At 35.1% G+C, this 16,167-nt stretch overlaps 1 protein-coding gene across 6 annotated transcripts in view; it reads left to right on the plus strand.

The window, feature by feature from the left end:
* LOC149557824 (uncharacterized) overlaps positions 1 to 16,167 on the plus strand; it is a 212,898-nt gene that overhangs the window by 156,643 nt on the left and 40,088 nt on the right. For 5 of the 6 annotated variants that reach the window (XR_016364926.1, XM_089832311.1, XM_089832309.1 and 2 more), the window contains 3 exons: positions 4,230 to 4,327; positions 4,427 to 4,475; positions 4,586 to 4,630. The exons of the other annotated variant lie outside the window; for it this stretch is intronic. Coding sequence is in view for 4 of the 5 variants with exons in the window: in XM_089832311.1 (XP_089688437.1) it covers positions 4,230 to 4,327; positions 4,427 to 4,475; positions 4,586 to 4,630 (192 nt within the window). In the remaining variant the exon portion in view is untranslated. The remainder of the gene's footprint in view (positions 1 to 4,229; positions 4,328 to 4,426; positions 4,476 to 4,585; positions 4,631 to 16,167) is intronic. 6 annotated transcript variants of the gene reach the window in all.

The following is a 16,167-nucleotide window of genomic DNA, read 5'->3' on the forward strand; positions in this document are numbered from 1 at the left end:
ACACACACACAGACATACATACATACATACATACATACACAGATAGACAGACACACACACACAGACATATAGACAGACAGGCACACACACAGACAGATAGACAGACAGGCGCACACACACACACACACATAATAGATGGATGATTTATGAAGACCTCCCATCCCCATCTATAGAGATCAGATCTGCCCGAATCGTTGGTTGAGACTGGACTAAAATATAGAAGTCGAATCAAACTTCCCTAGCTAGCTCATTATAGAGTACATACGTACATACATACATACATACATATGCAATTACGTTTACTTCTTTCAGTTATATGATGTGATAGTTAAATGTTTTCGTTAATGATCTCTCTCTTCGGTACAATTTAATTGTTAATGATCTCTCTCTTTCCTATAATTTAATTGTTATTACAATTAAATAAAGGAAGTAAATCTTCATTTGGTAGTTAAGGCATTTTACGAGAATCAGTCCCATGCATGTGAACATGCAGATAGCTTGTTTGATTGTTAAACTATAAGAAAGCTAAGGATTAGAAAAATTGGTTGTTACAAGGAGGCTCGAAACAACGATCTCAATGAATTTCCATCAACAACTCTGAATAGTTGAATGCATGCATTCCAAGAATTTTGGAGCTCTCCCCTTACATATCAACTAGCCTTACAGAGAACTCAAAAGTTGGCTAGTTAACAAATCAATTTTTCTATAAATGGAGAGATAGCAAGATGCTGCTGCATCTAATTGGAACTTGACAAAGTTATTACTCAATGGTGACCAAAAAATCTCTGTTAAAACCAGTTGTGAACATTTCTATCAATTTTTCTGACCCTTAAATAAACTTGTTCTCCCTGCTGAGGCATGCTTACGAAGTTTTTGATGTTGTGATGATCTCCCATCTCTAAGTGCACCTTTTTTGTGAATAGTCACTTTAAAATTCAACCTCACTGTTTTAGTATTTAAGCATGCACTTAAGCTTGAAAGGGAACTTTAACTTTCAAATTATACTTCTTCTTTATCACACAAATGCCTTAACCTGTAGCTGCACTTTTGGTTTTGAACAAACCTGGTCATTTATTGAGGAAATGTGTACCTAATTGAATTAAACTCACTCTCCTTTTCGAGGGGCATGTCCCTACACTTGATTGTGTGATTAAGTTTTTGGAATGTGGTAAACCTCAAGTGTGAGTGTTTTTTCCTGTACTTTGGGGAAGCTTCTTTGATCGCATGTCCTTGTTGGTGTGTTTAATTGTTGCACCTGGTACATCCTAGATTCTAAACACAGAAGTTACTATACTTAGGGATCACATAGGATCGTTCCAAATTTATATGGTGTTATCACATTATCCCTTTTCACCTTAAGTGGAACTTTCAGTTTTGGTGGATCTATCACTATATTTTTTCCACCATTAGAGGGTGATCCCCATTTAATGGATGTGCTGTACAATCTCCTTTCAACATTGGAGGGAGATCCACCTTTAGTTGACATGTGACAATTTTACTTTTCCACCTTTGGAGTGTTTTCCACCTTTAGTGGGTGTGTCATACTATCATTTTTCCACCTTAGGTGGGTGATAAGTTATCACTTTAAGTGTCATGTCATAAGATTAGGACACTTGACATAATCTTATGCATTGGCATGTCTGATTTTGGCCAACTTAACCAAGGGATCTCCTTTATAATATCAACTCAGTCGATTCAATCTATTTTATCGCATTCTTGGTGAGAAGACAATTTATTCGTGTTACATTGTTTCTCTCTTGTATTGTGGATTCCATGAGGCCTCTAGATCTTGGGTGTCTATCTTTATGGCCAAATCTTACATGGTATTAGAGATTTTGGATTGCCATTGGTTAATCTTTTTGAAAGATACTTGGTGCAATTTGGGGGTTTTGTTTTTGCGGCTATGTATTGCATGTTAAATTTAGAGTTTGTTGGTGCAAATTTGAGCTCACCATTGGGTTCAAAAGGCCCAAAATTAGCTAATGTTGACTATGAATGCATCAAAATCAGAGTAGTTGACTCATAGCCTTCAGAGTAGTTTGGTCTTTTGTATAGTGATCTAAGTCTATTACAGCTTTACTGTGGCAATTGTAATTCCTTGTCTTGTTTTTTGTTTTTGTTGTTTGAGCCATCCTGGTCTTTATTTTATCTATGATGCCATTTGAATCAGTTTGTGGGTGGTTATTAATATGTTGCCATCACAAGCTTTTTTTGATGCTGAAGTATTCCTATTGGTGGCTGTTTGCTTGCTTCTTGTTATTTAGAGCAACATGTTTTATGGTGGTCGATAAGCTAAAGTAGTACATTGGTGTACTGTAGCACCTGTCCTTGTTCAAGTACATTGTAGTGGATTGATAAATCTGATGTAGGACAACATAGAAAGTCTTACACAGAGCTGGCAGAGGCTTTCCTAAATTGGAACTTATTAGAGGAGTTCGCCTCTTGAAATAGTCGGATAAATCAAATCCTTTGTCCTTGGAAAACCAGTACTGCATCATGAATATCATTTTTTCATTTTTAAATTAAATTTTTTGCTTGATATCATGTAAACCTTAGGTCCAACTTTAGTGTGCTGGTGGAGTAGAATACCATGTAAGAACTTACCATTGCCAAGGCAAAACATGCTTGTAATAACCCTCCTCAAATCTGCCCTCAAAAATGCTGATGAAAGCTCAAGGAATTTCATCAAACAATTCACATGCAAGGGACGTATGACTGATATAGTGTTTCAGCTAGCTTCAAATGACCTTTTTACAATTTGCATCAATGAAAAATCTTGTGCTAGAAGACTACAATGGACTACACAAATGACTTAACATGAGTGTGCTACTAAATTTGACAATATTCAGTGCATATATATGGTCTAAGCATGAGAAATGAACACCTACAGCCAACTGGCATTTTTACAAACAGTTGGTATGCAAACTAACTAGCTGATAAATAATGATATTAAATTGCTTAAATGACACCATCAACTATTATCTTCTTAATTGCAATGAAAATTACAATGCTCATGAAATATGGCCAAGACTTTGGCATTTACATGGATTACAAAATAATAATGCTGGTATAATGCACACTTATAGCTGAAAGCTTATAACACCCTAAAAACAATACTAACAAAAGAACCTGGTTGTAGATGGCTGAAATAATTTCCTTCTATGCTGCCCCTTCTGCTTTGCTTTTTTCGAGCTGCTTTTTCGGCTTTCTTTTTTCGTACCCGCTTTTTCAGCCTGCTTTTTCGGTTCCGCTTTTTGAACTGCTTTTACGGATTGCTTTTTCCGCCTGCTTTTTTGGTTCCGCTTTTTTCAGGTTGCTTTTTCGTATCTGCTTTTTTCAGACTGCTACCATGTTGAATCTCAAGACCATATCTTTTAATGGCATCAAGATTTTCAGCTTGAAGGGATTTCGTCCTTCAAACTATTGAGATATAATCTCCAGAAAATTCTCCAATTTCTTTGATATTTCCAAGCCTGCATAAATGAGAGCTATCCTCTTCCTTTTAATCCCTTCCTCACTTGCTCCACGCTTCCGTCTTGCCAATGTGGGATAATACATGACTTTTAATATTACTTTTTTTTTTCTTTTTACAAAGTCCATGTATGTACTCAAAAGGGGGACTCTTGATTTTTATAAAGTGATTTTATGAAACATTATAATATTTAATTTAAATAGTCACTTTACTGTTGTAACTTCAAACATTAAAATAATATACCAAATAAACTCGAAATCCCACATATAGTAGCTCATTAGAAAGAGCCCAACAAAACGCATCTCATCCTGTCACTGAAAATTGAAGGCACTGCATCCCCCTATTGGCTTACTAAAAATAGTAAGTCTTCCTGACAACCCAACAAACGAACTCCGTTTGGCCTGTAATTAAATTTGACTAGGCCAAATAACCTCAAGATCCCTTTTGAAGTCCTGGTTAGCCCTCGGGACCATACAAGAATGGGCTAACGACAACATACCTCCAAATTGGCTAAGTGGGGGACATTACAATGCTACACGTTTTTAGTTTTGATGAAACATGCTCCTGTACGAATTGAAATTAGTGTGAAATCTTTTCTTATGTGCATTGATTTTTCTTATTGTGGATAAAATTAGCAAATGACTAGAATCCATCAATTATTTATTTGCGTGGGTATTTGATAGTGATGCTTCGAATAAGATACATTTTCAGGTATTGATATAAATAAACTGGCTGATAAGTTTCCTGAAATTACCAGATCAACTTTTTTGATCTTTATGGGCATAAGCTGAATGCATGGGATGTTGGGGTATCTTGTAGATCTGGTGGCCGGTTTTTCCCAAAGAGACTAAGAGGGTAACTGGCTAGAAGATTTCTTTTATCATCCACTTTAGTAGAGCAGTAAATTTCACTTAGAAGTTTGATATTGTTATTAACATGTGTAAATTTTTATAGATTCCGTAACTCGAAGCAACCACATCTTCTGTGTGTTGAAGATCCACAAGTAAGTTATTATTGTTATCTGAGGTTCTCTTCTATTAGTTGTTGTCACACGTTTGTCACATGCTGTTTGTGGTTTTGAGTGGAATTCATTATACCTGTGCTGATGTCTAGGCACCAGAAAATGACATTGGAAAAAGTTCATACAATATTTATAAGGTGCTTTCTTTTATCCCCTGATCCTTTTCTATATTTCATTAATGTGCTTGGGGAAAGGCAATTACTTTTGTATCAGCTGGGTACAACAGTTGGTATGGAAATTTTTAAATATTTTTGTTTCTCTAAAATTCAATGTTTGTAGTTCTTACCTATTTATTTGATTTTTAACTTTTCAAAATTAGCTGTTGTGTAGCTTTTGTTCAAATAAAGATATACTGGCACTCGAAGTTTATCATGACATGGTTTAGAACTTTTAGCATTTTGTAGGCAGTGTAAATTATAATAGCGTTTACACTGTTAAAGGGTGTTTGTTCCTGTTCAGCACACTCAATATTGTTTCAATCCAGGAATGTTTGGTTTTGACAAGATGTCCAAAAAGTCTATGAGTGCAAGTTCTACTGAGAAGCTTTCTATATGAGAATACAGATCTAATATGATTTGGGATATTTTGATAGATTACAAGAAAAGGCTGAAGTCAACTTCCTGTGAATTGGAAAGAAAGTTTCCTCAAATCATAATTGAAAGGTTGAAGTTTGAACTATAACACAGAAAATCAAATGAGATTAGCCAATAATTACAACAAAATTGTCATTGATTTTTCAAAACACAGACGAGTAGAAAGCAAATCTAAACTGATCGCCAACCCTCTCTTGTTGATCCTTTCCCAATCAGATTGGGAACACAATCTTACTCTCGCAACAGTAATTTTTAATTGGTTAATTAATTACATAATAATCAGCAACAGTTAAAGATTTCGGGTGCAAGTTTTATGGGAAAAAAGTAGTCACTGTGTCTGAAGTAGTAGAATTGGTATCTTGTTCAAACCTCAATTGAAAACAGAAAGCCTCTTATACTATGAGACAAAAAAACTTCTAGATAATAACACAACTTTTTAAAATATATTCGTCCTTTATCCAACTTCAGCGCTCGGTTTTTCTCATTGGGAGCTACCAAACAACCATCCTAACAATTTTGGAATGTTGCACAGTAACAATAACCCCCTTGTGTCTTTGTTTGGAGCACAACACATTTTTGGAAAGCTGTCATTATAGACAAAATTGTTTATCCTGCACAATAAGCTGTTTATGTTGCACAATGAGGTGGTTTCCTCCACAAGAGATTGGTTCTGTTGTACAACTCAGCAGCTACTACCTTGCATTGCAGGCCTGTCTTCTTCTAAACCTTTGGTTGCATGGAAGAGTAATTGTACAAAACAACATAACCAAACTAAATCCAAATTACTAATTCATTTGATCTTTATTCTACATAGAAATCGTCTTTATTCTACTTACAAATCAATCAATTCATCCATAATAAATTAATAATCATAATAGAAAACAAAAATCAATTTGGAGTTAAACTGGATGAAAGCAAGATTTTTCATGATAAAAGATGAGCACTCAAGGATTAAAAATGGTTTATGTTTCCCAGGCATATCATCACCTCTTGCTGAATGTATTGCATTTCCTCATATAATCTCAATTGCTTTATCCTGGATAGGGTGCTATGGTAGAGAGGCAAGCTGTTTTAAAATAGAAAGGCTCCATGTAGGGCATATTTGTAACATTGTAGTAGCCCTGGTTTACTTCAATTTGCTTCAACATTCTAGCCAGTGCTTCTATGTTTACTAGAATGAAATTGTGATGCATGTCATAGGACTACATTTTCCATGTAGTGTGATGCTCAAGAAAGCATGGACATGCTGAAAGGAATGGATTCACGGAAGTGCTTAGAGGCACAAGTGAAGATACCCTCCTGATTCAATATTAGGTAACTACCACCTCCTTTGCTCGAGTTTTTTGCACTTTTTAATCTTAGTGCCTTTTAAAATGTATCAAGGTCCATTGTGTAGGGAATATCAAATCATTAACTTATGTAAAAGACATTGCTCAATTTTGAGCCGCCTTTTAAAACTGTTTGACAATCAATTTTGCTGTAAACTATCGTAGTTTTATTTACATCTGCACTAGAAGTTATAAAAAATGCTCTAAGGTGAGTCAGCCCTAGGCATCCTATTACTTCTTTGAACTGTCACGGAAAATACTTTCCAATGGCTATGATATTGTCAATTTTCACATTTATGAGTGAACAAAGGCTTTGCAAAAAACTGTCATTGGAAAATACTTTCCGATGGCTATGATATTGTCAAATTTCACATTTATGAGTGAACAAAGGCTTGGCTTGTCTGTTCGCTACTGGTAGAACTTTGTTCTCTTCCATGCGCCTCTCCAAGATAAGTATTAGCAACTTGCTTAGATCTCATGCCTAGTTGAATTCCTTTTGCCTCTTGAATGAGTCATTGGAAAGGTGATGCCAACAATGGATGCAACAAACATAATTTTGGCTCAAAAAGATATTCTGCATTCTTAAGAAGGTAAAAGCTATTGAAGATTATGTGACATCAATGTTAAATAAATAGTGGATGGGTATGCCATAAATCTTTGTGCTATGTATGGCAAGCTGGTATGCCAAAAATCTTTGAACTATGCGTTGTTGATATGGGCTTCTTTCTATGTTTGCGTTGCATGACCTTTCTTGACAACTATTATCTGAAGTTCCCAAAAATTTATTGTTGTTTTGACCTATAGAGCTATTCTAAATTTGGTGGCCATCTTCTCTATGGTGGACATGACAAGGAGCATTGTATAATGGGGGCGCTGATGCTACCATCTTTTACCAAGTTTTGAGCTTCTGATGTCCTCATTTTTGGGTTCTCTTATAGTGGAACTAGTTTTGGCTTTTTGGGTTGGTGTTATTAGGATCAAAGGGTATTTTGATATCGCTAGCATGTTTGGACGGATCAATGGAAATGAATGACACTTTGGAGCGATTTTAGATGACTTGTCTAGGACTAGTAAGTGTTAGTTTGGACCAGTGTTACTAGCCTCAGACTCGGCTCAGACTTAGTCAGGCCAAAATTGGCCTTGGAGTCTATCTCGGTAGCTAGACTCAGCAAATTAAAAGATCCATCAAATTCAAAGATTAAAGGTTTTAAGTTTTTTTCATGCATCATTTAGCCAATTGACAACAAATACACAATAATCATGATCATCAAAGTCGAATCCATCACTCTCGAGCTCAGGGTATTGCACTAGGTTTCCTTGTGCTCTAGCCTCCTCTACTGCCATTGTCACTGTCGGATCCCAAAACCCCAATACTCTTTGCTCAACAATTCTTTCTCTATTCTTTGTGTTTGCAAGTGATAGAATGACTTTTTTAGGTCTTACTCATGCTTAACATACCCAAGAAAACAACAAAAAAACATTGAAATTTTATTTTTTTGTCTTTTCTAGACATTGCCCGCCAATCGAGTCAAGTTGACAGGTTTCAGTGAGTCAGCCAAGACTTGGCCAGGCCTCAGCTGAGTCCAAGCCCAAAGGCAATTTGCCTCGTTTTGCTTGGCTCGCCTCGGGACTTGCCGAGTCCTTGCCAAACTCGCCGAGTCCTATAACACTAGTTTGGATAGTGATTGGTTTGTTGGGATTTTTGATTGACTAACTATTTTTAGCAATTGTATTTAGAAACTTCTATTTTTGGTGGCTGATCATAACTTCACTGCCCTCTCAACTTCAATGTGCTTCTTCAGTTTTCAGGTTTGGGTGATTCTTGCTATTTTTAGCATGTGGTCTTGGCTCATTTTCTCTCAGCACTTGGCAATACTTTCTAGTTTTGGCCATGGCAAGTTAATGTATTTGAAGACAAATTTGATTTTTCTCACTTATCTATTATAAAGTTATTTTATGACTTGAAGGAGGGTAATGGGTTCATGATAGACCCTGTTGATCATCAGTAGTAAAGTGGCAACTTAAAGTTATTTTAAAAGTGAAGGATAGACTTCTTTAAGGGGATACCAATTTATGGAGCTATTTTAATATTTGAAAGATCATTTTATTGCACCTCCAAAGTGGATGCCGAGATTGAATGGAAATAAGGTAAAGTTTAATATTATATTTTGAGAGCTCTACTAAAAGTGGTTTGAGGGAAATGAATTAAAATTGACAAAGATTGCCCTAGTTTTTCCTTCCCACATTCTTTATATTCTCATTGTAGCTCTCATTTGGTTATGCTTGATTTGACATTTTAATGAAATATTGTTGGAATTTGCTCAAGGAGTTCTTATGTTGGTTGACGACAAAACCCCTCTTCTTGTTTGCTAGTTATGTTGGTGAGAGACTCACCGTAGTTGTCTAGCATACTTCTTTTGAGACTTATAATGATTTTGGTTTTGTGGGTGATTTTCGGGTTATAACTATTATTCCGATGTGGGTTCCTTGGTTTTGGTGTGGTGTCTTTTTTGAGTGTTGTTAAAGTTTTTTGGTAGTGATTATGTACTTTGACTTTGAGTGCTGCTATGCTTTTTTGGAGTAGTTGGGAACCAAACTTTGGCTCATATTATAGTGATTGGACGTGCTATTATTTTGGTTATTATAATTTCAATGTTTTCTTCGTTACTGGGTGATGCATTTAGAGTGGTCAGTTCTCTTTTTGGAAGAACTGAATTACTTATGCTGAAGAGCCCCTAGAAGTGGGCACTACCTCCTTGTTAGCACGTGGGGTTGGTAAGGAAAGGTTAAGACTGTTTGCTAATCACTGGAAAGTGGTCTTCAGCTGAGTTTTAATACGCTTTTCACAAACAAAGAGTGCTAGTGAAGACTTGGAGTAGCTAGTGACATATTCGATCATTCGAAAAGATTGCCCTGGTCCATATTATGCATTGGTTAGTGCTGGTAACATTTTTGAGTAGACTGCCACGATTTTTGAAGATTATTTTGGGACCTTTTTTTATGTCAGAAATCTGAATTCAGTTTTCTTAACATACTCTTTTGATATTGTTATTAGCATACCATTTATTTGGAGAAAGACTTTCTCTTGTAATGCTATGATATATCCTATGCTAATGTACTGATAGAGCGGCAACATGACAAACCTTCACTTAATCTGGTTAGTTTCAATTTTGTTTCCTTACTCATGCTAATGTATGACTGAGTGGTGATGGTGAGAAACCTCACTTTATCTAGTTTTTAATTGAGAGCATTTACGTATGTGGGTTTATTACTATGTTACCCCATGTTTCCTAAATAGGGGGACGGGGAAATGGGTTTTCAGGACATTTTTCTTTGCCCCAAATTAGGGATGGCTATATATATATATATATATAAAATCTGAATTTTTAAATATATATACGAATTACAGAATTCCATAACATTGTAACATTCATCATAGCAACATAATTTGAAGTTATCAATTCCATTCATCAAATCATCATATACTAAAGTCCAAGAATAGGAACATAGGATGACATCAAATGAATCAAATGAGATAATGAAAAGTATCACAGATTCATATCATAATAATATATCAAAATGTGCGAAGGCTGCAATATTCACATTTCAACAAAATAAAAACATTGAAAAGTAAAAAACTTGAACTTCAAACTTTTTAAAGTTTCAACTATCATTGGTCATATAATGGAACCATCAACTTATCAACTATCAATGATCATATAATGACAAAACACTCCAAAACTTCCTTGTAGCATCCCCTTTTTCCAGGCGTTAGCTAACAACTAACATATCATTGAGACAATTACTACTTCACATTCATGAGAAGACAATTATATCAGTTATGTTCATATGAAAAGAGATTAATGGTTATAATCAACTTAATTGAAATATCATAACTAACAACTGAAGGCATCATAAATAAATCTAAATAGAGGATTTAAGTTTTCCATACCCTAAATTATGAAACCGAAATCTGTGTAGGGCATCATTTGCAAAACCCAAGTTATTCTACATATACCACTCAGGGCACAAATAATTATAGCACTGTATCGTAATGACCAATATCATTTAGGGCATCAAATACCACTGTATCATAACAACTTTCCAATACCATTTAGGACATCAAATACCTCTATCATCCCTTTTCTTTTCTATTGCTAACTATGACAATAACATATAGTTAAAAGGATACGTTCATATTCGTTATTCACATAAATAAAGGACAATAATAACAACCATCAAGTTTACCTATCTCTTGCATATAGATACATTTCATGTTCAATTGGAAAATCAATTGATTTAACTATTTTTTTGAATACATTAAAGAGGAACTAATTTTCTAAACATTGAAGGGAATAACTGATTAAACAATACTAATCAATTAAACATATCCTCAACTTGTAATTTCAAATTCAAGAAAATAAAATACCTGTTACCAACAGATTTTTGAATGCATATCTTAGCCCAATCTTTTGCATGTCTTTGCATCTGGTGGAGAGGAGAAGGATTGTCAAGGGCCTAACCTCCTAACCGTGGACCCTTGAATACCCCCACTCTCCCTACCCTAAAATTAGGCTTGGGACACCACTGACTAGTCACTGAGCAACCTGGTGCCAGAGTAACAAACCATCGCTTGACTTGACAACATGATTCCTTAGAAGGATCTCCATGAGATATCTTTATATTTGATTTAGATGTTAATACTGATTATATTCTTTCTTTCATTGCAGAATTTCTTACCATTCTTTCCTCCCCATAGCTCAACCATAAAGGTCCTCATTACTTAGGAGGTTCGTATTAAAATTTCTGGATTCATGCACGTTTATTCCTTTGTCATGCTTCTTGCCATTTTCAGTCTATGGCACCATAATTAATTGTTCTTTTCTTTATGTTTGATATCATTTACATGGAGACCATTCCATCTCAAAGATATATTGTTTATATCCTATATGGGATTCATTAGATCCAAACATATGCATATGCAATGCTGTATTTGTTTCCGACAGAGCCTAGTGGAGAAATAATAAAAATCTACTATGGGAAATGATCACATTCAAATATGAACTTCAATAAAAAAAAAAGGTTGAAGCTGATAAGAAATTGACATATTCAGAAAGAAAAAATATGCAATGATAAATATAAGGCGTGACCTGATTAATTGGTGTGGTCTGATGTAAATGAGTGTGTAGAAATGCCAACACCTGTGAATTCTAAGGGTGCTCGATGTATGCCTCAATCTAAACCCACAAGCTTCAGCTCATTCAAATTACCACCACTATCGAGTAATTGTGTGTGCACGAGCACAAGATATTGTGATGTGATAACCAGAGAAATCTAGAATGCTTAGAACAAAGAGAAAATGTGTATATGTGCCCTCATGACAAGAACAACGATCATAAATAAGTATCGACCAATATGAGCAATGGTCACCCACGGTGGCTCGGTTATACCAAGATTGAGGTGGCAAGAAATGTTGCAAGACTTTCAAATTCAACATATCAAATGAAATATGATAGCCAATGCCATAGGGTGGCAGATACAAAGCAGTTGGTCGCTCCAAGCAAAATATTTAAATGACCATAGTTCCAAGTCAAGAGAACATTTAAAAAATAAAGGTGGCAACACACGCCAACCTATTCCTTAATATATTATTGTCATTCCTATACATATTCATGCTTGCCTAAATAATTATATATATATATATATATATAAATATAAATATAAATATAAATATATATGTATGTATGTATGTATGTATGTATGTATGCACATATTTCATGCCCACACTACTATAAGTATAGACTTGATATTACTATACTAAGGCATGATAGCTTGCATAGTACACAGAGATCATTACACAATGAAGGTAATATTTCTTACTTAAATTCTTTATAATGTTTTTAATTTAATTGGTTAGCCCATGGTCATCCTTTTTTCTTCTTGCTTGTCTAACCGTTTCATCCTTGGTCATGGTGGTTTATGACTTCCACCTATTTGCTCAATGGTAGATCGTGCCCCTCATGCCCAACTCCTTTTGGCAATGCTTCCCTCCTTCAACGTGCTCTTGCTGGGAATAAATTCTATATGATAATATCATATTCCTCAATATAATTATAATTACCATAACAATTACTATTCATAAACCATCATAGCAAGTAACCACCATTTTACTGTCCATGAATTCATGATATATAACCAACTTTCCAAGATGATGTTAAAATATCATCATAATAGTTAACTAGCATACCAACTTTATATGAAATTGTAATGATCAACCATCTTACTATTTCACATGATCGTAACTAATTTTACCTATCAATCGGCTTCACATGAAACCTCAACAGCTATATGAGCATTTTTAAATTGAGCCGAAAAATTGGGATATAACATTCGTCTAGAAATTGACGCTAAATTCAAAGTCTTGTACGTGTCCCCCATCTCCAGGACATTTCTAGGATTTGGATGCTTGAAAAGCATATTGGGGACGTGTCTCTAGGTAACTTTGAGCACAAGCAAATAAGTTGCAATTTAGTCAACAAAGTTGGCTAGGCCTTTATAATACTATAGTGTCATGAGCCCTTGGTCAAGAAGAGACAACTTTGCATTAAGTGTTTTGTAGCTAGCAATGCCCAGTCTTTAACTTGCACCTAATATTCATCCATATAGAAAAATCCTTTGTTTTGGCCTCTCAACATGCTATCCATTTCGTACAAGGAGACCATTGAGTTATGTGCCCTTCACAAAATTTTCTTAAGAAAAATAATGGCTTATGGCTTGGAATGGGTAGAAATTTGCCACGAAAACCTTGAAAATGGGCCAAATATTTTCCTGCAAAAATATATTCTTACCTAGAAACATGAAACAAATAGGGACAATTTTGCCCTTTACTATTTTTTCGCTTTTTCACCCAAAAATGTGTACACTATGTTTTGTATAGTATACGAGCAAAAAAAGTTGTGAAAAATGAAGTTATCAATTTTTGTCGATTTCAGATTTAATGGAAATGATTTTTTGATTCTGTGTCACTTACATGATAGAGCTATGTTTGATATCATTTAGATGTGGGAAGGAACGTGCAAGCAATGCTCTAATATCAATATTGGACTTTACCAGAATAAGAATTCACAACAATCTTCTACAATTGAAACTAAATAATCATAAAATAGAAAATCTATTATTCAAAATGAGAAAGTAAGTAGGCTACGGAGGAATCCTTTCATGTATATAGGCAAGCTAGAGAACAAAGAAGGTAGGAGACAATGATTGACTACCCCTCCAAACATGAGGCATTTGCGAGCTCACTTGAGAAGTATGCGAGCAATTGGCAAGTGTGTATGTAATAGGTGTCTCACTAAGGAAGGACATGTATTGACTAGATCAAGTGAGGCAAAATACTAAATGTTCCTAATTGGAGACTTGAGCAATCTTAATAGGACTCTCTAGAGGTAGGCTAATAACTAACAAGTTTCATAAAGTCACTATTTACACCAACACTCACCACTAGAGTAGAACTATTTATCCTTGATAAAATGGTTATGCATGCTATTCTTTACTTTTAAATGACTTCTATTTGCCAAATCATTTGTTTGTAGATCTCTACCAAGCTATTGAGCTGCTCAGTGTTACTCCCATAAACAATTATGTTGCCAATTAGTGTCAAAAAGAAAACTAAAGGAGAAGATGTGCATATGTTAGTTGGTGATCATAATAACTGAGTCCTTATAATGCCCATGCAATGAAAGAAGAGAAGGATAAGTGTATAGCTATTCTCAAGCTTAGTTATCACCGAGCAATTCTATACTCACTGAGTTGAAGACCTTGCCAAGCCAGACAATGATCACCGAGCAGAGACAAAACTAATTGATAGTGTACAAAACATGGTATATATTGAGTGGAACAAATGTTACATACAAGTTTGACTTGGCACAAAATTTAATGTGAATCGATTGTATCGAGCGGAAAACTTAATTTGCACAGTTGAAGGAAGAGATTTCATAAAGATTTCTTGAAGAATGTAATTTGACCGTGTATGATTCCAATGCAAAGAAGAAAAGTATGAAATGATGGGTTGTTCTAGATTGTTGATATCTATCAATGATGCATTCTAGAGGATTCCTAAACCCTAACTAGGTCAGTCGAAGACACAAAAGAAAATTATAAAAGGATTGCTTTGAAACAATTTTATGTCGTTGCTACTACTGTTGTTGAGAGAAGTTTAGAAGTGACTATGGACGATATTGCTATTGTTGTTGCTACTGTTGTTGAGAAGTGTTTATGACAGCGGAATGTGTGAAGCATATTGAAGGTCAGAGATACAAGCAGTTTGAAGAGGAATTGAAGATCAGTAACAGAAGGTGATTAAGAGTTGTGCATAAAAGAGATCTTATCAAGGAAAGTAAGTTTCTATTGTACAGATTGTTTGGTGCTACTTTTTAATCATTGTAGTAGTCAAAATCTTTTCATGAGGTGGACTTAACAGTCTTTATGTAAATCTCCTAACTGAGTACACACTCAAGATAGTGTTGTAGAATCCTTGAAGAAAGTAGAACTTAGCACATCCGATTGTATACTCTTAAATTCTTAATAGAGTAAGTCATTAGAAGGGACAAAAACATTGTAACCCTAACAAGGCATCCTCTTACTCCAGTAGTGATGGATTTGTGGGTACCTTCCCCATCGCAATTTTCACTTTTACTAAAGGTTTTTGCAATACCAAATACTTGTATTATGTATTATGAGCTTATGTTTATGTCGACCTAATTGATGCACATTAGATTAGAATAGTTATTTCATTTACAAGTATTGTGGTTAATGTCAAGTGCTTACCGAGTTATAGAAGAGACAAGGGAAGATCCTACCTTTCCAAACATTCCAACAATTGGTATCAGAGATAGTTCTCTAGTTAGAGGTTTTACCACTTGAGAGTAAAGATCCGAGACATGGAGAGGTATAAGCTTGGGAAGTCCATTGAGAATCAAAAGCTGGAGCTAAAGATGGCCATGAATCAAATTAATGAGATGAAAGGCAAACTGAAGTAGTCATTGAATAGAAGGAAGGAAATTGCTTAGGAAACAGATGAAACAACATATCAAGAAGTGATCGAGGAATTATCTGATGGTAACATGTTTGATGAATCTGATGCTGCCATAGCTGATCTAGTGGAGAAGAATCATAACCTTACTTAGTAGGTGAAATCATTGAGAAGGGAACAAGAAGCTGAATCTACTAGGAATTGTGAGTTAGTTGAAGAAAAGAGAGAGGATGAAGATGAGAAACAAATGATTGAAGAAGAGAAAAGATAGATCAGCGTAAGATTGGATGCTAAGGACACTGAAATCACAAGGTTGACCCAAAATTGCTATGATATGGTAAACCAATTAATAAGTGCAAATCATGAGATTGGGAGAAAGATGGAAGAGATTTTTGACCTAAGAACTGCGAATGAAAAGCTAAAAGGTGAGCTGAAGACAAAGAAGCAAACCAAGAAAGGGTGAAGAGATCAAACGAAAGCATACGAATATTGGATGAACAATTAAGAGGATAAGGTGATTGAGAGACACATTTGAATTAGGCTACATTGAGCACTCTACTATCGAGATAGGAGAATCATCCAAGCAAGTTGAAGAGAGGAATGTGTAGACAAATCCCAAGCCAAAGAAGCCTACATGCTATCATTATGGAAAGTCTGGACACACAACAAATGTCTGCAAGAGCAAAACTAATAAGTCCAATGTTAATCCCAAACTTGATGGT

Source organism: Cupressus sempervirens, chromosome 5 (assembly GCF_028749045.1).
Source record: "Cupressus sempervirens isolate cs-2001-9-10 chromosome 5, ASM2874904v1, whole genome shotgun sequence".
NCBI lineage: Eukaryota > Viridiplantae > Streptophyta > Pinopsida > Cupressales > Cupressaceae > Cupressus > Cupressus sempervirens.